Genomic DNA, 24,468 nt, shown 5'->3' on the forward strand with positions numbered 1-24,468 from the left:
TTTTTTTTTTAAGGGTAATGAATTAACACACAGTTCAATGATCCTTACAGTAACTTTAATTTCATTTTAAAGTTAAAATAAATACTGTAGGAATATAAATTAAGTCATATTTAGTGTTTAAACTGTCATAATGAACATTATCTTAGCATTTATTGAAGCAGCACGTAAAATTTATGAGAAAATCGCCTAGAGAAGGTTGAGAGCCAACCTAAATCGAGAGAGTTCAGCAACCTTGCAAATATTGCTCTGACAAAGTTGATGAGGAAGGAATTTCTGTGAAATATATTTCCAGTTCATTATGTGTTCGGGCATCGAGGAGAAAAGTTTTTTTCAAAGTGATACCATTGTACATCTGTAATAACTGCAAGAGGCCTGAACAAAGAACACACACAAACTCACTGAAATGAAGGAAGAAAATAAAAGAATATTACTAGAGATATTAGCAAAGTTTTGATTCAAATTCGTTTCAGAAATTTCAGTGACGTCCAATGATCAACATAGATGAAATTTAAAACAAAATTGATAATGTTGATAAATATTTCAAAACCGTGACAACCATGAAGTTATTTTTGTTGTATTCTAAAGACAAAAAGATTGCACACATTTTCATATATAAAACTTTACGTAACAGCTAATGTAAAAGTGCAAAATACGAGTAAAATAATTTCGCCATTTTGAACAGGTTAAAACAACGGGCGTCAGGAAAAATTTTTTTAAAATTTCCAGAAAGAAAAAATTGTGCTAAAAAAGTCCAATTTGCAAGATTCAGGAGTAAATCAACAACGTATCAGTAAACAGAAGGTTAAACTTACAATTGCAAAAATAAATTTAGTTGGTCAAAGTTGACCGAAGGTTGAAATTTTTGGCATATCATGATTAAAGAAAAATTCAAAACTAGTAGCCTACATTTCTGAAAATGACGTTTGTATTCAAATGAAATGATGACATTTTCATGACAAATATAAACACTGTATCATCAAATGGCCACCACAAATACATGCAGGCTATTCATGATAGAGGTGACAAATTGTGTACACTGTATAGCCGTTGCAAACTATCGACTGTTATATGCCCTGTCAATGCTATAAATGTCAGGAATTTGGTCACAGCGCAAATTGTAGAAAATGACCATTGCTTTTCTAGATGGTGAAAATCACAAATCAAATGAATATGCTAGCAACATCTTCAAGCGTAAAAATTGTGTAAAAAAAAGGTCATAGCGGTACTAAACTTAAAACATATGATGGCAATAAGTGCACAGTATGTTAAAGAATATGTGTCAAAGGTGAAAAATAATACGGATCATGACTTTGACTAATAATCTTCTATGCAATTTAATAAGAATAAAGCAAATTAAAAAAAAACTAAAGACTCTCCTATCCTGCAGGAGCTAGGATACTGACGAGAAAGCACCGAAAGACAATTATAAAATATAAGAAGCACCTTATTTTGAAAACGTACAAGGGAAATATCCCTGTGGAGGGCTGTACATAAAACCAAAGTGAAAAGGGGCAGTTTAAAAGCTTGAAATGGCTGACGTATGCACTCAACCAGTCTTCCATTTAATGGATAGCCTGTATGACAATGATATTGTCGACTGATTTCATCAAGGAAAAAGTATGGAGAAGAAATTCTGAATGCATGTTGTATAACGACAATTATGGAGCATGAAAAGCCTCTGCTAACGTAGGCTAACTGTGCACAAAGGGGAGCTGTTATAAAGGTCGCACCCGGCTAATACTACTATTAAGTATCCGTGAAGCGACATGAATTGTGAAACACCCGCTTCGAGAACTTCGGGTTGAATAGTAACAGAATTAACTACAGTAGAACCTTGTGGCTGTGTAAAGTGAAAATCACTCTTTTCAGTGAACAAATGGAGGTCCTGACAAACAAAATCTTAAAAGTATTAAGCCGGGTGAGACTAGCGAGGACACTTGACAGACACAGAAGTAGACCTACCCGGAGGATTTTATATCCTCACGTCAATGGAGAAAACACGACAGCTTTCAACGCAAGTTATTCATATATACGAACTTCAGCATTCGCGTGTTTGTGGAGATTCATCATCATTGGAAAAGCGCTGCCTTTCGTGAAAGTTGCTTTCGCGGTTCCGGAAGTAGGCCTAGGTTTGCCGGCTTATGGAGTCAAGTATTTGAAATCGTCTTTTTCGTTAGGATTGATAACGGCGTTTTGTTACGACGTCGACAGAAAGAAGAAAATTGAAGAGCGAGAATTTCTTCTGGCAGCTATGGTGGGAAATGTTGATCGACTGAAGGTAAAGTATGGCCGGGTCTAGGCCTCTATAGGCCTAAGGTTTAAGATCGGGCTTCGAGCGTTGTTGTGAACGTAGCCCTAAATTTATCTTAGTTCGTGAGGTAACTGTGGTGCTGCTGCAGGCCAGGTTGCAGGAAAGTATGTTTTTTGCTGTAAATGGTCATAAAACTTAATACCACTTAGCGTAGCCTTGCCCAATCAAGGGCATTGTGTCTTGACTTTGATGGGGTGGAGCATTGCCCCCCAGTTCGGATAATGTTCGTTTCCGTTCTGAACATCCCTACTTGAATTTTTATTATTCCTTTAAAATTTCATAAAATAATGAAGAAGAAATTCTATACACATAATTCTTGCCAACTAGGGTAAACGCTCAGAGCGTGAGACACCGCGACATTCGTCCGCTGTTTGGACACATCCAGAAAATGCATTCGAACGCGCCCTATCAGCATCAGTGAGTCTTGTGCCCTCTACAATAACAACACCGAGACCTCTACGCTCTTATCAAAGTAACAGTTTCTCCATAATTACAAAATAATGGCTTATTTCCGATTAAACAGAGGTTCGTTAAGATTTAGCTACGCGCTGGTGCTAACTTACCGCCATGACGCCTCGAAACTTTTACTTTAAACACTTTAAAAGTGGACGAGTGACGCCATCTCGATATCTGCCAAGTCACTTGTGTAAACGAACTGCCCATTTCCTGTGTTAAATCTGCAAAATATTTGTACCCATAGACACTGACACCATTTCCTTGACGTCGGTGGTAAACGCCGGCGCCTTTGGGGGCTTGGATGGGGAACTCCAGCAAATTTTTGGGATGCCAGACCGCTAGTTAACATTTAAATAACTAGGTAGCTAAATTCCAGAATAAAGTTATAAATTGAGTAAGTGTATTACATGTTCATTATAATTCGTTTGAAAACATTTGTTGTTGGAGCAAACCAGATTCCTGAGAAAAATTTCAACGATTTTGCTCTGAACATTATGATGTAAGCTTTTCACGTTATTCTATTTTTTTTATTAATATATATTACATACAGTGTAATATATATATATATATATATATATATATATATATATATATATATATATATATATATATATATATATATATATATATATATATATATATTATTATTATATATATATATATATATATATATATATATATATATATATATATATATATATATATATATATATCATATACACAGTGTAAGTTTTGTCAATATAATGGTGTGTTTTTTAAGTATATTTTGGCTTTTAAACCTTTAATTCAGCCCTGTATTTTGACGTCATGGCATCTTGACTCTGTAAAAGTTCTAGGTAAATTGTCGACTAGCTTTGCATTTTGCCAAAATGGTAACGCTCATATGTATGCATTACATGTCTCAGAAGTATACATAGTAACATGGACTTAAATAAATGAACAGTCCTAACAACTAAATACTACATTTCTATCGTAAACAGTTCACTAATGCGTTGTCCACTCTCGGATGTTTGTGGCAGCCAGATGTACAATAAGGCTAGAAAGTTGTTCCCACCACAGCTTTGTTACTTTGATGGCGTAAAGTACTATAGACAAACATTCTGATGTATTTTAAGTGGTACTGTGAGTGAATTAAGAACAAAATGGGCATAATTACAATCAAATAAGCACTGTGGAGCTTCAGTTGTGATGTCAGTAAGGATAGAACCACGTAAAAATGCATTTCAGTTCAACCACATAACAGACGGGAATTTCATGTCTCGTATTTTCACTAGTATAGGCAACAAAATGGTGTTTCATTGTGCTGATTACAACTTGAGTAATATCTATAAACATTACATATATACGCAATTAGTGTCAGTACACCGTTAAATGAGTGGTGGAAGGAAGTGTCCAGTCGCTCAATTTTGTCTCAGCATTTGGGAAAGCCATATTGATTCAAAATTGCCTTCAACACCGGTTTTACTAAGACTTCACATGCTTATTTTAGTTCGTATATATGCTTCCTATAGCTATTTTGTTAATGAAGCTTCAATCTTTTGGAAAGGTTTTCTTAAAGGTTTAATTTTTTGTTATTTCTCCAGTTAAGTATCGAGTGAAAAGTGAAAATTCTGCCACCCATGTGTCTCAACCCCGATCATTTAGGCCTACCCTACTCCCTAACCTAAACTTGCCCAATCTAGGGCAATGTGCCCTGACTTTGATGGGGTGGAGCATTGCCCCCAGTTCTATGAAGATTTTTGATATATCAATCCTACTATTTGGCCATTTCTAAGATAGTTCATATTGTCTGGTCTGCAGTCACCCCATGATTGTTATGCCAAGTTTGCAGTAACTAGGCCTAGTCTAGGCTAACTTGGCTTACTTTTCTAACTAATTATTATTATTTAGAAGATGAACTCTATTCATATGGATTAAGCCCAACAAAGGGGCCATTGACTTAAAATCCAAGCTTCTGAAGAGATGGTGCTCATTAGGAAGGAAGAGAAGGTAAAGGGAAATATATACAGAAAGAAGAGATCCCACTTATTAAAAAGAAAAAGTAAATTAATAAATTAATTAAATTAGAATTAATTTTTTTGCTTAAAATATAGGCCTAGGCCAGTGGTTCTTAAACTTTTTGCCTTGCGCCTCTGCATTATGTGTAGACCCCTGCCCCCGCCCCCTGAAATTTTTGCCAACTATAATCTTTCAAACAATATGTCTATTTGTATTATTACACTTATCATAACAAAAAGACAATTCATAGACAAGATTTGAAATTAGAATTTACTTATATTTTTGAATTTTTGGTATGTTTTGAGATAATGATTAGAAAAAATATATGGAAGCAGTGATAACGTTTTGGCAATTTTGCAAGTAACATCACAAATTAAAAATTAATTGGCACCATCTGGCAACTTCTGTTGCGCTTCCTTGAAGCTTCTGGGGCGCCCCAGTTTAAGAATCGCTGGCCTAGGCTAAACGGTATCCTTTGGCTAGACTTAGCAAAAGTTCATATTTATCAAGTCACATAGGCTAACTAACTTACTATTCAAGCGTATGCTTTTTTTTATTCCCATGGGCTAATTGATGGGACGAACCACTCTTTTGTGAATCCCTAACTATAGGCCTACTAGGCTGCTGCTCCAATAAGTTTGGGAGAATTTTTTGGGACCACATTGGGAAACAGTTTTTGGGGTGAAACAAAAATGAGTTATCAGCATAAGTTTAGTGCCAAGTGCATTGATGGAAAACATAAGCAACATAACGTAAATATGGACCTAGCCTGTTATAAACCTATGCTTCATTTGTATCATTTCTGGAAAACAAACAAACAAAATTGTCACAGGGGCCTAGCAAATAGGCTGGGACAAAAAGGGTATGGTAAAATTCTACAAAGTGCCCATTACTAAGTTTGATATTATAGTTTGCTTTTACATAGGCCTGTGCTCTACTTTTTGATGTGCTTATGTTGATTTTGTCGCTTAATTTTATGAGATGTTCATATTTAATTTATTTTGTTTTGAGATGGAAACCAGGCTTTTGGGTGGGAAAATAATGCAATTAAAATGTTTAGTGTTATTTAATTACAGATGGTTCACAAGTATAACAATGGTACATGTGCTTGCCAGACACTAAAATTGAGACAAATTTGGATCTTCTTGTCAATTTTATAATCATCTTTTCTAAAAAAAAAAAAAAAAAAATTACATGTATCTGACAAGATGCTAGTAATCTTTTTCAGCAGCATGCTTAATCCACAGTATTTCTTCTTAAGGATGTCCTGTGCCCTATTTGAACACATTTTGTAATAAATTGAAAATAAGTTTGTCTAAAATAGCCCTTCATACTGTCTTACAGTTCATAGCCTTGTTGAGGCCAACAGCAAGTTTTCTAAATTTTGAAGAGTGTTTTTGAAATTCCTGTTGCCTAAATAGCTAAGTAGCAGCCAAATAGCTTTGTGTTTATAGGTCTATGTATAGTTAGTTTGTTTGCTGACCTTCAGTAAAAGTTTCCAAGAGCCTGAAGCACAGCTATTGTAAGATTTTTGATACTGATTGACCTTTATGGGACTCTAAGAAAATTTGCAAGGCAACCCCTAAGCCTAAATCTTTAAAGGTTATATAAAGAACATTTATGGTACAGTAATCGAAGTTTGATCGAGGGGAACTTAGTCCACATTCATGCCACAGTGTTCAACATCAGAACAGCTACAACAGTCACTGTAGGATCATGGGACAAAACCTCTCTCCTCCTCAGGTCACATCATCCAAGGTTAGGTTAGGATAAGCTATACTGAATTTATTTTAGGCTTTATGGTATTTAACTTGCTTTTTTCAAGCGACAGTGTTTTTTACAGTGAAACTTTAATTTCAGGTACAGGCGGTCCCCGGTTTACGACGGTAATCGCTTGCGCCGCCTGTAACCCGGGAAAATCGTCAAAATCGTCAAAAATCATAAGAAAATCCTTACTTTTAATGCTCTGGGTGCATTGAAAACGACAAACTGCATTATTATTGAGTTTTACATAAAAACCTTCAAATTATGATTATTCTGCCGCTTTTGGGGCCAAATTTCTTCCGTCAGATCGGGCGTATGACGCTATCGTGAACCCCGGAACATGCGTCGTAAGCCGGGAAATAATTTCGATGAATATTTGAAAAGGCCGTAACTCGGGAACGTCATAAGCTGGAACCGTCGTAAACCGGGGACTGCCTGTATATGTATTTTTGACTGCTGTGTTTGTGGTTTTATACTTTTGTTTATGGATTTCACTAATCCCCGTTCCTGAAGTTCCCTCTGGTTCCACCTGCATTGTTATTTTTTCTAGTAGGAAACATGCATTTACTTTTTTGATCAAGCTTTATCTTAGTGTAGGCAAGACTTTTCTTGTTACAACAGCAGTGTATAGTCTAAAAGATTGAGTTTAGGCTTATTTCAATCATCTTTGTTGCTAGTTTTTGTAACTAAAGAATGACGGAAAGTTTATGTGTATTGTGAGCCATCGTTTCTATGTCATAGGATATGCGCTTCTTGGAATTTCCACTTCTTGTCTTAAATGTCTTTCATCAAAAATCAGTTATAACTACATGTACAGTTTGAGAATTAGTACTAAACAAGCTTTAATTTTTTCTAATAACAGGTCAGGTTTAGATAATTTAGATTTCTGCTCTTTATGAAGCAGTGGGATTTCTAATGGTATTGTTTCTCTTTAGGTTTGATGGGAAATCTTTTATGTAGGTTTAGGTTGGGTTTCTTGTGCATTTTTCTATCTTGTTATTTTTTGATGCTGAACTGTGTTTGATATTATTGTACTTTTTCGTCTTCGGTTACCCAAAATCCAAAGCATACCCTTTAAATTGGTAACTGAATTTGTGTATTAGACAGTTAGTGTATTACTCAGCTAATAGGTCTACTCCTTGGAGGGAGAAATTAGTCTATTACTACAGTATATAGTTTAACCAGAAAACTTGGGTAAAATTCTGAACTCTCATGGGGCTGGCTAGACAGAAGGAAAATCTCTTTGATTGGATGATTTGGCCTATATGACAACCTGAGGACTTTTCAGTGCCATGTCTCATATGGCTTTACATAGATAACAGCAACTTGGACCTCTATTTAATACTCAGCGTTTTGTTTGCTCAAAAACCAATGAACTCAGTCAAAAATTCTGAAGTTGTGTAAATTCATTCCAAACCAATTTAAGTACTAAATATTAATCAAAGTTTCAGAAAATTTCTCTTCAGGTTCCACAAATGTGTAGACTTCTTTTACAAGGGGGAAAAATACTTTTATTTCAGTCAGTTAGTCAACTGTCAGCTTGTAGCACTTTATAAAATAGCCTATGTGTAAGATCTAAAAAAATCTTTTGTTATATAGAATATGCGTAAGATCTGACAAATCTATTGGATCATAGTAGGATTATAGTATATACTGTATGATCTTTGTAGTCTGCTTTACTTGATGCCAAAACCTGTATAATGTCCTTTAGAGAAAAATAGATTATATCCATGAGATACTCTGTCTAGTTTTAACTGCTTTTCTTAATCGCAACATCATTATGAAAAGAAGTCTGCTGTTAGATCTGGCTACAGGGTGAATGCAGGAGACAGGCTATATAGGCTAGGTATTTTACTTTTCTTACCTGGTAATATTATTCCTGTGGAAGAGGTGTTTGTTCCTTTAATCCCTTCTCACATAAGTAGATTTTTCTTTTTGGGGAAGGCGATGGTTTTTGCCATACACAAGTGCTTAATTTAAAAGAGTATTTATGCAAATACAAACTCCTCTTTAGTTTTACATCATTTCCTTTATAATTTTGTTAAATATGCATTAGTCTGAGAGTAAATCCCCAAACAGGAGGAAGTGGTGTGCTCCACTTGAGGAAAATCTTTCGCCCCTCTGAAGTAATAGCTTTAGTAAGACAGTGGGTCGCATCTTTCAAATAAAATTCGCTGTAGTATACACTACTGTACTTCCATTGCCATTGTGACCTTTTTGTTGAAAGGTAAGCGGTCCAATCATATCAGTTTGGCTGTATGATAAAATTGGATTACAGTATAAGATAATGTAAATTATGTAAATTAATGTACATTATAAGATAATGTAAATGTGTGAATCAGAAATATCAAGTCACCTTATTCTTCTTTTAAGCTGAAAAAGGTTTACTATATTACTGACATTTTATTTTTATAGTTATCATCTCTTAACAATGAAGACATAAACCCAGTACTGCAATCTTTGACAGTTAAGACAGGAGACACATCTGTTATAATCTTTTCATACCTCAAAATACGATTGTGAAATAGCCCACTTGGAACTCCAGTCATGCTTAAATTTTATGTTACAATTTCTTTTCTTTTTTAGGAATTTATTGACAAAGTTGATGTGAACTGTCGCCATCCTTATGGCTGGACTGCCCTGCATGCTGCTGCAATAAATGGTCGGACTGCAGCAGTAAAATTTTTGCTTGAGAATGGTGCAGATCCAAACCTGCCTGATGATTTCTCCAACATTTTTCAGGTGAGATGAAATTATATTTGGTTACATAAAAATGTTACAGCTAAATTCCTAGAATACTCCAAAATTAATATAAAAAAATAGTGGTGACATTGTTAGGAATTTAGTCGTAAGTGTTGCTTTTGCAATTGTTTTGTTTTTTGACATTTTTTAGCACTTTTAGAAGGTAGTCATAGTTGTGTAAGATACCAAATTACAGTAGTGATTGATATAGAATTTTATCTAAAATTTACTTATTCATATGGGGATACAAACCATTTGGATGAGTAGCGTGCAACTTTTTTATTTTTTATTTTATTTTTGTTGCATATTTTTTGTTTTGTTTTTTGTTTTGTCTGTGGCGGATGGATTGAAACCAAAAAATCATGGCATATTGAAAGCCTTTGTGAAATTGTGAATGACTTCAAAGGCTTCCTTGGGATTGATGAGAAAAAAAAAAAATTTTCTGTATGTTGTAAGAGAAGTCAGTAGAGAATGAGTTTTATGGTAGATGAAGAAATGGAAGAACATATGGCAAAGTAATAAAGATGTTTTGTTAAATAGCTGTTCTATTTTTTCTTTGGAAGAGAATGAAGAATAGCCACCATATATTTTTCTTTTTATACATTACAATAATACTGTATATTCTTCTTTCTATATTTTGTTTTATGTATACAAGTTAATTAGGTTGTAATATATATATATATATATATATATATATATATATATATATATATATATATATATATATAATATATATATATATATATATAAATGGGTGAAATTACATTTCAACAGAAAGCATGCATGTCATTTACTATTGATTCTTATGAAAGTAATTGAAATTAAGTGCTGTATGTCAGTATTTCTTTTCTGAATATTTTTGACATCTGTGTATTGTAATAGAGAGTTTAAATGTTGTAGTAAAGACCTTATGCAATACTGGAGACTATATCTCTGGATGTTTGAAGTGTTACATTATTAAGCTAGTAGCAGTGTGCCATTTAAATTTTGAATATGATTAATACTGTTTACTTCATTTCTTAATCTTGTAGGTTGCAAGAGAGAACAGAACCTCTCCAATAAGTGTGGAGGTGATACGTGAATCAGAGTTCAGCACCTTACTTAATCACAATCAAATGTTCCGTGGATGCACCTCACTGCACTATGCTGTACTTGCTGATAGCCAGGAGTGCGTACGCCACTTGTTAGATGCAGGAGGGAACCCTATGCTGGAAAATGAGTATCGATTCAAGCCAGAAGACTATGCGAAAGATATCGGTATGAGAAAGATGATGCAGAGACATTCTGAGCTTTATAAGAGTAAGCAGAAACAAACTGAGATGGAGGAAAGGAGAAAATTCCCTCTTGAACAGAGGATAAAGCAGAGAATAGTAGGCCAGGAAGGAGCCATAGCCACTGTATGTGGTGCTATACGCCGAAAGGAAAACGGCTGGTATGATGAGGAGCATCCCTTGGTTTTCTTGTTTTTAGGGTCATCTGGAATTGGCAAAACTGAACTTGCTAAACAAATTGCGCAGTACTTGCATAAAGGGAAGGATGCTGCGTTTATTCGTATGGACATGTCGGAGTATCAGCAAAAGCATGAAGTTGCCAAGTTCATTGGGTCACCGCCTGGTTACATTGGGCATGATGAAGGGGGCCAGCTGACAAAAAAGTTAAAAGCATTCCCCAGTGCTGTAGTTTTATTTGATGAAGTAGAGAAAGCACATCCAGACGTTCTGACAATATTGTTGCAGTTGTTTGATGAAGGTCGGCTTACTGATGGCAAAGGCAATACTATTGAATGCAAGGTGAGCTAAACTCTTAGCATTGAAAGGATTATTTTTTCCCATTATAATTTATGTTTCACAACAAATCTGTCGTTTACATTGGCTGAAATTTGTGGTCCAGACAAATCCTAGACACAACATTACTAATTTAAAAGCAAAAGATCATCTGCTGGCTGGCTAGCAGCTCTCGTATATGCCCCAGAATCCTTAGTTTCTGGTAAGAGCCTTAATTTTTGTGTGTTAGTGTGTGTGGCTAGCTGACAATAAGCTCTGTATTCTAGACTTAGCTATTCCTATAGAGGGTATATGGGTTGGGTTTTCACCTCTTCGTTCAGCCATGTTGGATAATAATTAACTGTATTAAGAAAAAGTATTTTCGTTGCCAATTGGTGAATGAGTTGTATGCAAACTGGGTTTCATTGCTCTTACCCTGCCTTTGACTTGCAGTCACCTACCATTTTTCCTTCTAAGAGTATACTTCATGAACTTGCAGATTTTAATATCATTAGCAGGATGTCAGCCTTACTACTGTGCGTCCGCTCTCTTTAGAGACTTGGGTTCCATTGCTAATCATGAGCTATTAGTCAGATCTTTTTGTCTTGTCAGCTATACCTGGGGGATTTTTCTTAAGCAGCGCAATCCTGCCATGTAAAGTGTGATTCTAATAATGTGTGTGGGGGGATTGTTCACAAGTTCATATTTTAAAATGAAAGTTTTTTCAATAATTATCTGTTCTTTATATCCAATGTCTTGCTTCCTAACTTGACTGACTTTTTGCGGTTGGAGGCAGATAACACAAAAAGTGAAGCTCTTTCTTGCCCGGAACCAAAAGGTTACAATGAGTATGAGTGTGCCTGTGTATGGTGCTGTTAGCTAGCTAGCAGATGATCAGATGTTAAATCTGACTTGAAACGTCTGGATATGTAAAAACCACACATATTGGCTATTGTAAATGATGCATTGAAAATGTTGATATTGTTTTTCAAAATTACTTATCTCGACATTATTATGTAAAGGAGTTGTTAAAACTTGATATGTAATTGCAATGACTATTTGTAAAGACAGGATGTTCATAACGGAACACTTTAAACACAATAACCTTCATTTTGTGTGTTTTTATTGCTAGTTTTATAAATGGTAGTCGATGACTGTAGTCCCAGAACATTTTTATTTACAGGATGCAATTTTTATCATGACTTCCAACCTGGCTAGTGATGAAATTGCTGAGTATGGCTTACAGCTAAGAGAAGAAGCTGATAAAATTACCAAACAGCGATATGAAGGTCAGCCTGAAGATTTAGAGATTACAGAAACTATAACTATATCTCGTAGGTAAGGGTTTTTTGTCTTCAGTGTGATTTCAGCAGTATGGGTTTAGGGATTTAAGTGGACATGTTTGTAAGCTGTATTAACAGTTAGAGAATCTGTACAATATTTGTATGTATTGCAGTATGTACTCACCAAGAACAAAGCTTGTACCTGGATCTTAAGTTGTTTTACCTTAGTAGTGAGTGACAGCTTAGGCTGTCCTGACTACAAAACATGCACAAAATTAGAGGATGGTGTATCGATAGATTTGGGCTTCCTTCATTAGAGAGGTCTTAACTATTGATGACTAACTAACTTGAGTCTGATTGGTCAGTGAAGGCTGGCAATATGGTATTTGTAACTGGATAGGTTTGTGTTCTTGAAACATGATAATTTAATTAATTGTAATTATGAGTAGATTTGGGTTTAATTTTCATTTATTTGTGACTTATCGTGTTTCAAATGAAATTCTAAAGCTACTCTGTTAAAGTTATTCCTCTGACGATTCCGTTATATTATACAGTATTTATAACCAGTAAGGGAGCTGGGTCTTAAAAGTTTTCTTATAACAATCTTGATCCACAAATTTTATAAAGTCTTGATCCACACATTTCATAAATCTTTCAACAGTCTTGATCCACAAATTTTATTCTTTAGTAATTAGAGTTTTTCTTTCAGGTTCAAGGAAAAGATTGTTCGTCCAATATTAAAAAATCATTTTCAACGTGATGAGTTCCTTGGGAGGATCAATGAGATTGTCTACTTCCTTCCATTCTCACGATCTGAACTTTTAAAGCTCGTAAGGATGGAGCTTGATCGTTGGGTTAAGCAGGTAAGTAGAACTGTTTCAGCATGCATATAAGCCTTCCTGTTGTTATGTATTTTTGTGTTCTTCAGTATGCTGGTATACCAGTGAGAAGGCCAGTCAAAATTGACATACAGTATATAGCTTAGGTTTTCCTGTGTTTGTTTCTTAAAAGGTATTTTAAGTGGTTCAGTTTAACATCATCACTGTGGCAGTCTTAGTTGAATTTTTATCACATCAGGGTTACACCAATCAGGCTTAGTTGAATTTTTATCACATCAGGGTTACACCAATCAGGCTTAATTGTAATTCTGTATCAGAAAGCACAAAATTTTCTTAAGAAATTACTACAGTAGTAGCAATGCCTGTACGAGCACTAAGGTCAGCTCTTCATGAGTGTGTTCATATTACGCTAATCTAGGTGGTTGTAATTTTAAGTAATGTGTTCTCAAAGATTTTATGGCAGGTTAAATGCATGTAAAACAAATGTTTGCATTGAGAAACACAATTTTTTTATATAGAGAAATTTTTTGGATGTATGAGGGAGAATTGAGCTTTTATCATCTCCTGTATTTTCCAGGCACATGAAAAGCACAACATTGAATTAAAATGGGATCCTGTTATTCTTGATGTGTTAGCAGATGGGTACAATGTATATTATGGAGCAAGGTCTATTAAACACGAGGTAAGTCTGTCTGCATTCACTTTATTTATATAAATAATTGACTACACATATAATTACACTAAGTTTTTAAAAGAAAAATGACCTTCATAAAGTAACACAGAAAGTTAGTGGGAAAATCAACAGAAAAATTTTCACATATGCAGATAACCTGGAAATTTGTTTTCAGTGTCCATACATCAATTTAAACCTATTTTACTTGTCTTAATAAGAAGGATTGATGAGGAATTGTTTATGGTTTTACATATTTAATGTAATTCCTTTTAATACATTGGTACAGGATCTGTCATTGGCAAGAGGGGAAATCTGTTGCAAGGAATTTCATAGGTTCTTCCAGACCCAAAGGTCCTTGGTTCATGCTTTGAGGCAGCCAAAAAGGCCAGCCTGACGGTCAAACTTTCTTGGATCGGGATTTAAATCAGCTAGGAGGTTTCATGTTACACCAGGATATACTGACCAAATTGGCCAGTGAATACCATAATACTCCCAGTCAGAACCTAAATCCATCTTACACTGAATGAAGACCAAAGAGAGCTACCTTGTGAAGCTATTGATCACTAACAAGGACAATTTCTTCTGGTACAGGGAAGGAAGATGAAGATATACACAGTCAGGGGGACAGAGGCATCAAGAGATTTCTGTTTGGAACTAAGCAACAACTTTGCTTGCCTGCCATCTCTCTCTCTGCTTGGTAACCATCAAGTTTGACACTGCAGGTACTCCAGATGTGAAAACTGAAAGAGGAGTTGTTGGAAGTTGCCACTATGGGGAAGGACTGAAAAAGCTGTCAAGAGACTGAACTCAGAAGATCCATGAACCATCCTAGCAGGGACTACAGAGGAGCAAATGATCATTTTGCATATCAGTATGCCCACATCTTGACAATGCTCTGCTTGAGGAGACTGAAGCAGCTAGATCTGGTTGGGTTGAGTTGAGTAGTACACAGGAAGCGTGTTGTTCTCGTACATCAGTGATTGTGGTACCCCAGATCTATCGAATGGAACATCCACACTGAAAGACAATTCTGACTGAAGGAATTGGAACCTCCTGCTCAGGGCATTGGTGTCTCTACCTTTTGAAACCCTGGAATTCATCTTTGGATGATGATGGTTTTGTCAGACATGACCCGGACACAGGCTATGGGTGTGTGATCAAAGGCTGAGCAGGATGACCACAGTCTGGGATGTAGGCTGGTTTTAATCTGTTGGTGGAAACCCGGGTGATCCTCCCAGCCACTGTCAGCTGGTACGTTTTCTCTCTCCGTTGCAGTATGTAGTGTGGTCCTGAGTAGGCTGGAGAGAGAGGGGGCCTTGTATGCATCTGTTCTTATGAACGCATACTTTGCTCTTCGGAGGTCGTGACATAGCAAGTTTCTTGCTATGTCGTATGTTTTCCAGTGCTCTACGGATGTCTGGAAGAGTTTGGGGCTCTGGTGGGTATTGAAAAATGTCCGCCAGTATCGCCAACACTTGTCTGTAAAGTGCATCTCCCGGCGATGCATTGATTGCTGTGTGGGGCGCTGTTCTTAGTCTTGGCAAGACCCACGGTAATTGCTTTCTCCCTCCTTGACATCTGGCAGTGAGTGCTGATTTAAGGGAGCGGTGCAGCCACTCCACCATGCTGTTCGATTCTGGGTTGTATGCTGTTGTGTGAATGAGTTTTGTCCTGAGGCTGGTGCAAGGGAGCTCCATAAGGCAGAACTGAAGTTGGCTCCTCTGTTGTCCGTTATGTACTGCGGTACTTCCTGCCTGCTGACCCAGCCTATTAGTGGTTTCACACAACTCTGCTGCCTTACTGGTATTGCTTCTGGCCATCTGGTATTCTGGTCGATGATCGTGAAGATACACATGTACCCCTCAGAGTGGGGGCAGGGATCCCACGTTGTCGATGTGGATGTGGGCTAGTCATTGCTGTGTTGTCTGGAACTCTCCTATCTCAGTTCCTGCTTTCCTCATTATTTGTGGTGTTTGGCATGGGAGGCATTCTCTTGCCTGCCTTCATTCCCCGCCAGATGTACCGCTCCGATAGAGTTTGGGCGGTTGATCTGCCCAATGGTAGGGACAGGTTGTGGGTAAGGTTGAAGACTTTCTTTCTCAACCCTAACGGTAGGTATGGGTGAGGGCATCTGGTACTCGTCTCGTAGGTAATGGTCGTCTCTTTGTTTTTGATGGATATGTCACTCCATGTAAGTGCGGGGTTCTGCCACCTTAGTCGCTGTAGGCCCATGTCATCATTTTGAACTGATGCTATTTCAGGATATCCCAATCTGGCTGATGTTGATAGTTTCAGGAAGGGCCGTCTGCCATGTTTTTAGAAGTGCCCTTTAAGTATCTGATGGTGCAAGAGTGTTCGGCTATTGACAGTAGGTGATGATGCTGTCTTGCTGACTAACTGTCTCCACTTTTGGTGAAGGCGTGTACCAACGGTTGGTGTGTGCACCACGAATTGTCGTCTGTCTAGCATGTTTTAGAATTGGCGTATGGCTCTGTGGACTGCCAGTAACTCTTGGTCAAATGTGGAGTACTTTTGTTCTGCTGGCGATAACTTCTTGCTGAAGAATGCCAATGGGTGACAACCATCATCTGCATCTTGTTCGAGTACCACACTCATCGCTGTGCTACTCATGTCCGTCATTAGGGTAAGCAACCTATGGGGTAAAGGAAAGATGAGTGTGGCAGCAGAGGTGATTGCTTTTTTGGCTAGGATGAAGGCTTTATTTTAATAGTTTTTCATACCAACATAATTTTAAGTTTTTATTTTGAGCAATCATATATTGGAGCCATTATTTCAGCAAGGTTGGGTATGAAACAGTGGTAATAGTTAATCATTCCCATGAATTCTTGGACTGTTTTGATTGTTAGTGGCTTCGGGAAGTCAGTAATTGCCAGGACCTTTGTCAGGAGGGGCCTGATGCCTTTGGGGCTTATTTGGTGTCCCTGGAATTCCACTACTGGTTTTGCCCATTCACATTTGTCCTTTCGGACTATAAGTCTGTTTTCTTTGAGTACTTGCAGGACCCGCCTGACATCTCTCATTTGTTGTTTAATGTTGGAGCTGATTATGAATATGTCATTGACGGAGACGACGCAGAAGGGTAGGTTGCCCAGGATTTCGTCCATCAGAGGTTGGAAGGTTGCACCTGATTTCTGAAGGCTGTAGTTGAAGGTGTACGTGCCAAAGGGGGTGATAATAGCCGTTTTTTCTACATCCTCCTTTGCGACCGGATCTTGGAAGTATCCCATCAGCAAGCTGATCTTTGTAAATATATCTGGCTTATGTTGGCAGTGATTGGTAGTGGGTACCTGTCAGGTACTGTCTTTATGTTGAGTCTCTGGTAGTCACCACAGGGTTGCCATGTGCTGGCAAGTTTTGGTACCATGTGAAGAGATGTCCAGGGGCTGGAGGCTTTTTGGCATATTCCTGCTTGTTCCATGTCCTAGAAGGCTTGTTTGGCATGGGCGAGCTTTTCTAGGGCCATTTGTCTGAAACGTGCATGCACTCAGGGACCTTCAGTGACTATGTGGTGCTGGACGTGGTGCTTTATGGGTTAGGTCGTGTTGTGTTGCAGGTCGTCCTTAAATGCCTCCAGGAACTCAGAAGTGACTTATCTCTGGTGCTGGAGTCAGAGAGTTGGAGTGAGTTTGGCTAGAGGGCCGGGTTGCGTGATCAGCTGCTGTTTCGCTACATCCACCACCATGTTGTGGGCTTATAGGAAGTCTGCTCCCTTAAGTGCAATTGTTATGTCTGCTTCCCACCGAACAATAAGTTCATGGTCCATTTCCTGTATATTTTCAGTGGGGCTCCGCTGGCAGTGGACACTTGCAGAGTACTGGGGGTTGGATTGAGACATTCGTGCATGTTGGCTGGTACGAACAACTTGCATGTGCCGGTGTCGAACAGGAACTCCGTATTTGATCTTTCATCTGTTATGAAAAACTATGTGGAGTCATTTTGCCTTTACCTGCAAGAAAGGCATCGGAAAGCAGGTGCGGTTTCTCTTACGAGGCAACCAGTCTACCCACTGTTGATGTTTAGTTTGTTGGATCGCTGCAGTAACCCTTCTACATGTTTTTGATGTGCATCAGTCGTTTTCACATTTTCGGGCTTCATTCCCAAACTTCCAATGGTAGAAACAAATGCCACTGGGATGTTCTCCTATGTAAGGTTTGTTTTCCACCCGAAGCTCCGGTAGTGGTGTTTGGGGGCAGCTTGGCCCTCTGGATCGCTGTCTGTCTCTGTGTCAGTCTGCTGCTGTGGCTGTGGGGTGGCTGCTGCTACAGGTGGTTGTGTAGGCTCAGCCGAATTGTGGGCCAGGTGGACAGCATCAACCGTCTTCAGGAACTTGTTGAGGTCCACGGTTGATGCATTAGGGATGGCTGTGGCTGCTTGGCTGGGTAATTTTGTGAGTAGGACCTCTCTCACAAGGTCCAGCATAGTCTGTGTGGCCATCTGTGGCGGGGATTGTAACTAGCCACCGCAGTGCTTGTAGATGTGTAATGGTTGCTGGTCTCCTGTAGTTGCCCCCACGTTGTCCAAGAACTTTGCTTTGAGGGCAGGTGGAATGCTGAAGGACGACCTTAGTTGGTCTTTCAGCGCTTCTTAGGTGATGATGGTCTTTTGGTCGGTGAGCCATGCTGCAATTTGTTCATAGACGTCGTTAGTTTTGTGGGATGTGGAGGAGATCTTAGACCTGAAGATGGTCTCCGCTCTGAAGAACCAGGCCTCTGGGTTGTGGGTTGTGAAAGGTGTCAGGAAGATGCTTGCTGCTGCTGCAGCATTGTCGATGGATAAGCTGGTGCTGGTGGTGTTGGTCATCTTTGGGGTCACCAGTTTAACAAGGCGACGAGTAAGAGGCAGAATTAAGGTGTATTCTTGAGAGTACTCTCATTGTCACGCAGATTTTTGTTTTTGAAGCAAGGATGCCCTGAGGGTCCTGGTGACCAGTCAGGACCTCACAAAACAGTCAAGGAACTGGTTTTTGGTTGGTTTATCCTTTGTTGCTAATTTGAATATCATTGGGGACACGAGTTTTTACCAACTTGACATTGGATGTCTTAGCTATGACAGCTACATTGGCTAGTGAAGATGAACTTTACCCTTTTGAGCATTGAGGTTGTTCCATCATTGTAGAGACTTTCATCATTCAGGTTCTTGCTGAACACAGGATCGCATAGTGTACTGGTCTGAGGATACAGTTGACCTCTAGCTCCACTTGATCTCTAGCAAGCCTCTACTGATTTCAAAAATTGATTACTTGTGACTGGAGATGGAGGCCCTTTAGGCACTGCCCATTCTTCTTCCATCCAACCAACAGGCATTTCGATGTTTTCTCATGGGGACTAATTGTTACGGCAGGCCAAGTGTTACTGGTCGGGTTCGCCTGCACAGACTGCTTCTTGACCTTTCTATTTGTCTGTTCTGGCACTCTTGTGAAGAATGGTTCTTTCAGGGTATCCTGGGTATCCTGTCTTCATGACTCAAATGTTCAGCAAGTATGGTACTCGATAGCTCCTTCCTCCTGAGTACAACCCCTCGCTTTTACTGGGTCCTGCATGGGATATCATCCAGTCTCCGTACATAAATTTTTTTATTTCATGCAAGACTCCGCAGGTTCTAGGAGAATAATCTTCTGATCTTATTCTTCTTCATTCCTCAGTGGCCATTTTGCAGGTGCTTCATGGGCTGGTTGTCTTTCTCCTCCCACCTAAATTGTTATTCAGGGAAAATAGGATTAATGAGGCATTAGCAAACAAACTGTTAGCATATTGTAATACACAAAACATCAAAAACCAAAACATCTTTTTGAATACAGAGACAGCTTTTTAAATACAAACACTTTTAAAATACAAATCCTCTAATTACTGTGTAATTCCCCGTATCACTTTCTCTTACATGTTCTTTTTGGTGCTTAGCATCATCTGAGGGTCAGGAAATGTACAGCAGAGAATGTTTCAGAATTTTTAAGTAATTTGGTAGTTATGATTCCTTGCATAGAAATAAGGCAAAATGATATTAATAACAGGTTTTTTGCAGTGATGTCAGGAGTTAGTGTTGGTTTGGTTTTGTGGCTTTTCACCATGTAAGAGACATTTAGGTACAGGAATGAGGATGGCTGACATAAACTTTGGATAGGGAATTCTCTGGCTTTAGGGATGGTGTTACCAAATCATGAATGTGTGTGTTTAACTAAACAGCAGAGGTCCCTATACACACTCTGCCTTTGAGGAGTGTTCTTGACATCCATGTGTTGTCAGTTGGACCTACGTGAGCCTACTTAACAGAGCAGTGCTTTGTGCATCTGTAGCTGATTGTAATCTAGTGGGAGTGGGACATGCAGTTGTGTTACATTGAGCATATGTTCTCCATGTAACAGAAACATCAAACTATCTTAGAAGCAAAGACACTGGACACTTGGTTAACTTTCGGGTAGCTTACCCACCTTGGACAACAGTATTATATTCAACTGCAATGGTATTTGAAGATGGTCTATACTAGGAGATCGGCCCTTTTGATTGGGAGGTCAACAACCCTGAAGCAACATTAATCAGTGATGCTTGAGGTCATTAGAATGGTGAAGAGAAGGGAACTTATCATTGGTAAAGAACTGACAGGCATCAGATTAGATGGAATTGGAATACTTCAGTTTCAAAATAACAAATCAAGGACCCTGTGTTGTCAAGCCAGTAGACAATCTCAGGATTCTGTGTTACACCAAAGCTACTGTGTGTACATTTCAACAGGTTAGACAGTAATAGCAGGTACTTCATAGCTGCCAGGAAATGAGGGGCCACATATCTGTAGGCTTTATCAAATCCATTGAAACCTCTTGGAAATAGGATTCCTTACAAGATTTCCCAGATTACTCCCAAGACCTGCTGTCAGTGGGTAATAATTAAATTTTAAATAATTCAAGATCAAGAAAGGAAAAGAAAGTGACTGCAGGATATCCTATCCCACATGCCCAGTTGTGACAAAACCAGTAGCTTGTGGTCCACATTTGGAGAGGACCTATGGACAGTCTGCGTACTTCAAGCAGGATAGGCAACTTTTTACCATACTTTTATGATGGCAGGATCTTTTTAGCGCCCCTGCATATCATGGGTTTGAGACTGAGGTGTCAAGGTCATCCATCCAACACCATTCGGGATAACATTCGTCTAGTCAACAAGGAAATCATTTCGGGAAGCAGGTGGCTTGGTTTCTAGACCTAAGAACTGCAAATTTCCAGACTCCAAGATACTGTATCTAGCATCCAGAAAATAGGCAAGAATTATAAAAGGGGACAGTATTCGCCTGTGCATTGACTTCTCCACAACTTCCAAGCTGTTCACGAGACTGATGGGTCCTGTACTAACTGAGAGATGTTTTCCCTATTGTCATTTTATGCTGCTAGCAGGATCAACAAGATTTAGTTATGTTTTCATTGCTCTTTGTACCTGAAAATGAAGACAGGCAAGAGCATCACTATCAAAACACAACCTCCATGCTCCAGTCAGTCCCTGCAGATGGAAGCTGAACTATCTTAACTTTAGAAGTCTTCGCTGTGCTACTAAATTTTACTCAGTGTCAAGTTTCTTACAGCTATTCAACCATAGCAGTCTCTGAACTGGTCAAGATCACTAGAAGACCCTAAACAACATGGCAGGCAAGAGTGATCTTAAGTGGTGAAATGGAATTTTTTCAGACCACCTGATCTTCAAGTGTATTGTCCTAAGGTTAGAAAATTCATTTTAACATCAAAACATCAGAAGGGTTGTCCACAGAAGAGCAGCTATCATACATCAACAGACTGGAAATCCAAGTAACTGTGAGGAGTCTCAAATATAAGGAGGATGTTATGGTAGGTAAGTCAGTGGTTGCATCACACAATACATACCCTGAAGTAGCTTGCCTCATCATCAGGAAGGCAAGAGTTTTAAATCCCTGTATGTCATAGCCCTTTATTTCTTTAAATCTTCAGCTGAAAATTCTTATTCTTAACAGACTATAAACACAAGAAAGCTCCAAAGGGAAATCAGCCTAAGGAGAGATGCAAGTTATATAGGTGAAGGTGATAAATAAATATGAGGGAATAGAAAATAAAAGCAATAAACCTGATATTCAGGAGACATCAGCCGAGAGCAGGAATGAATTGGCCCCTCGCTTAAATATTTGGCGATCAGAAGATTCCACAACTACACTGGCAAATTATTCCAAGTTTTAGTTGTAGCCACAATAAAACTGAGCAATAAGTATTAAACCTGAGGCTAGAAAACAATGCACTGTTTGCATCAGCAGCATGCCCAGTCTTGTGAGCCAAACCAGCTTGTTTGGGTAAAGAAGAGTGCAGAGGATGTTTGTCAAACTACATTTTATGCAACAAATATATTGAAACCCTCAAGATATTATAATGGCAGAGGGAAATGACTGTTGTCATTTTTTATGCAACGAACAATGAAATCCTCAGGTTATTACAATGGCAGAGGGAAATAGTTTTTACTCTGTTTGGAGATTTGTACCAGAAAAGAGCAGCACTGTAGTCAAGTTTCTCAGTGGAGGAAAGGCAGTTATGTTTCAATGGTCACAAAATCCTTAGGAAATAGTCACGCTATCATAGTCACCACATTTGCAATGGAGCTCAGAATCAGGCTGCTAATAATTGCTTCTTCATCCCATGACCTTTATGCAAGGAATCAAGGTAGACTAACTCCTCAGCATACAGCTAGGACAGCCAGCAGATGTACACTTTTTACCACGAATTCTCATCAAGGTGTGTACATTAGTAGCACTGTTGGACCCCAACAGCTGTGCACTCCAGACTTGCCCTCTGCTGTTGGATGTTGATCATATCCTTTAGTTGACCAAACATTGTCCTAAAGACACAGGTGATTTTCAACAACTATTGCATGAAACATATTGCTAATCCTTGTACAGCAGAGACAGTGGATCTTCACCAAGCACTGTGAACCATTTTACGTGCTTGATGCAGGAGAATTAATTCTCTTTTTACCTCTACTCCAGCAATTTCCAAATTCATTATTTTTATGACTGAAATTAATTTTTTGTAATCAGCTATCAAATATCAAAGAATACATATCAGCTTTCAGTGAGACTGTAAAAGAGGACTTCTATAAATCTCATGAAGGAGCCCTACAAGACTATTATGCCATATGAAGCTTCCATGGATTTTTTTTTTTTTCAGTCTTGACTCACCTTGACGAATTGGTCAAATATATGAACCTTCAGCCAAAGTCATCTGTATTCAAAGGTAGATTTTCCTTTGTACAGAAGTTTTTAGGAAGTCATTGTTCCATTTTTCATTCCATTAATGCTAGATTTTCCTTTGTGCAGGAGGTCTTAGGAGGTCATTGCTCTATTTTTCACCGCTGAAGGATGTAATTTGTAAGGCAAACAAATTAGTAAGGGCTTAATAGTTATAGTGAGGCAGGTGTTTAGCAATCCCATCATTTACCCTTCGTCATAAACCTCCTTCCCTTTTAAGCACTGTGCTACCAACTTTGTCTCCAGCCACCTTAACATCACATTCATGATGTGCAATTCGGAATGATCTATTATGATGTTTGTTGTACTACCAGGTGTGAATTACATCCAGGCAAGAGAAACAGTTTATATCCGTGAAGAATTCAAGCTGAAGTGAATGCAAATGTCCTATGAAGCTCTTCCTGCCTTAACAGTGGCTCTGCATCGGTCAGGTAGCCTAATAGGTTTGCTCATACAGTACTAAACCTAAAACAGCCTCTTGGAAGCATTCTTTGTCGTACCCCTGCTAGCCAACAGAGCTTAAGAATAAGAAGCAATGGTTTATTTTCAAGGTGGAATGCTCAAATGAGAGATTTAATTCTGCTTTCCTCATGAGTGATTCCATCCCTCTGTTAAACATTTGTTTAGCTGAATGATATGTGTACAATAAGTAAAATAAGAAGTCTGCCCTTATGTGTAGTATATTTTGTCTATCATAAAAGAAATACAAATTTTGACTATCATAAAAATAAATAGTTTTGTATATCTTACCTGAAAAAGGAAGGATTGCTAACTGAAGTCTTATCCGCAGGTTGAACGTCGTCTAGTTAATCAGCTTGCTCTAGCCTATGAAAAAGGTCACATTACTGCAGGCTGCACAGTGTATGTCTATACCGATATACCAAAGACTGAGGATGAGAAGGCCAAGTTGCAGGATTCTCCCTGTCCCATAAAAATAAGAGTGAAGAGGAAGGGAACTGATAAGTTCACAGAAGTCGATCCAGATGAGTACTTGAAACAACGATGACAGTGTAGTTTTTCATTGTGAATCTTTAATTTACTGGAGACGAGAAATTTGAACCAAACTGAATTTACTTTCAACATTCTGATGGATGTTAATCTTGACTGGATTTGCTTTTTTGAAGGTAGTTCTTGTAAATTTCACCATCAGTTGTCCTGGAATAGAGCAAAATATGGCATGACAGTTTTCATATTATAGAGGATTTCCTTTATTGGACTATTGTACTACTAAATGTAAAAATGTATCATAATTCATTGAGCATTTTTGTTTAATTTATTAAAATGTTTATTTGTACAAAATCGTATTTTATTCAATCATTAATTATCTGTAATGAAGCCATTTGAGAGCATTTATTGTTAAATTCCTTGATGT

General features: G+C 38.2%; 1 protein-coding gene across 1 annotated transcript; it reads left to right on the plus strand.

Annotated features, from left to right (window-relative positions):
* The first annotated feature begins 1,653 nt into the window (after window positions 1–1,653).
* On the plus strand, window positions 1,654–24,395 carry LOC136845004 (mitochondrial disaggregase-like). Its single transcript, XM_067114630.1, has 7 exons — window positions 1,654–2,278; window positions 9,116–9,271; window positions 10,303–11,061; window positions 12,218–12,372; window positions 13,027–13,180; window positions 13,734–13,838; window positions 23,887–24,395. The coding sequence occupies exons 1-7, from the start codon at window positions 1,877–1,879 to the stop codon at window positions 24,100–24,102; spliced, it is 1,947 nt and encodes a 648-aa protein (XP_066970731.1). The 5' UTR covers window positions 1,654–1,876; the 3' UTR covers window positions 24,103–24,395.
* Window positions 24,396–24,468: the final 73 nt, after the last annotated feature.

This window comes from Macrobrachium rosenbergii, chromosome 2, assembly GCF_040412425.1.
Source record: "Macrobrachium rosenbergii isolate ZJJX-2024 chromosome 2, ASM4041242v1, whole genome shotgun sequence".
Lineage (NCBI taxonomy): Eukaryota > Metazoa > Arthropoda > Malacostraca > Decapoda > Palaemonidae > Macrobrachium > Macrobrachium rosenbergii.

Bases quoted from the DNA above. Each gene is read 5' to 3' on its own strand.
- LOC136845004 (XM_067114630.1), top strand. From the start codon at position 1,877: ATGGAGGTCCTGACAAACAAAATCTTAAAAGTATTAAGCCGGGTGAGA. The intron at 9,272-10,302 runs GTGAGATGAAAT...TTAATCTTGTAG, and splicing joins ATTTCTCCAACATTTTTCAG to GTTGCAAGAGAGAACAGAAC. The intron at 11,062-12,217 runs GTGAGCTAAACT...TTTTATTTACAG, and splicing joins GCAATACTATTGAATGCAAG to GATGCAATTTTTATCATGAC.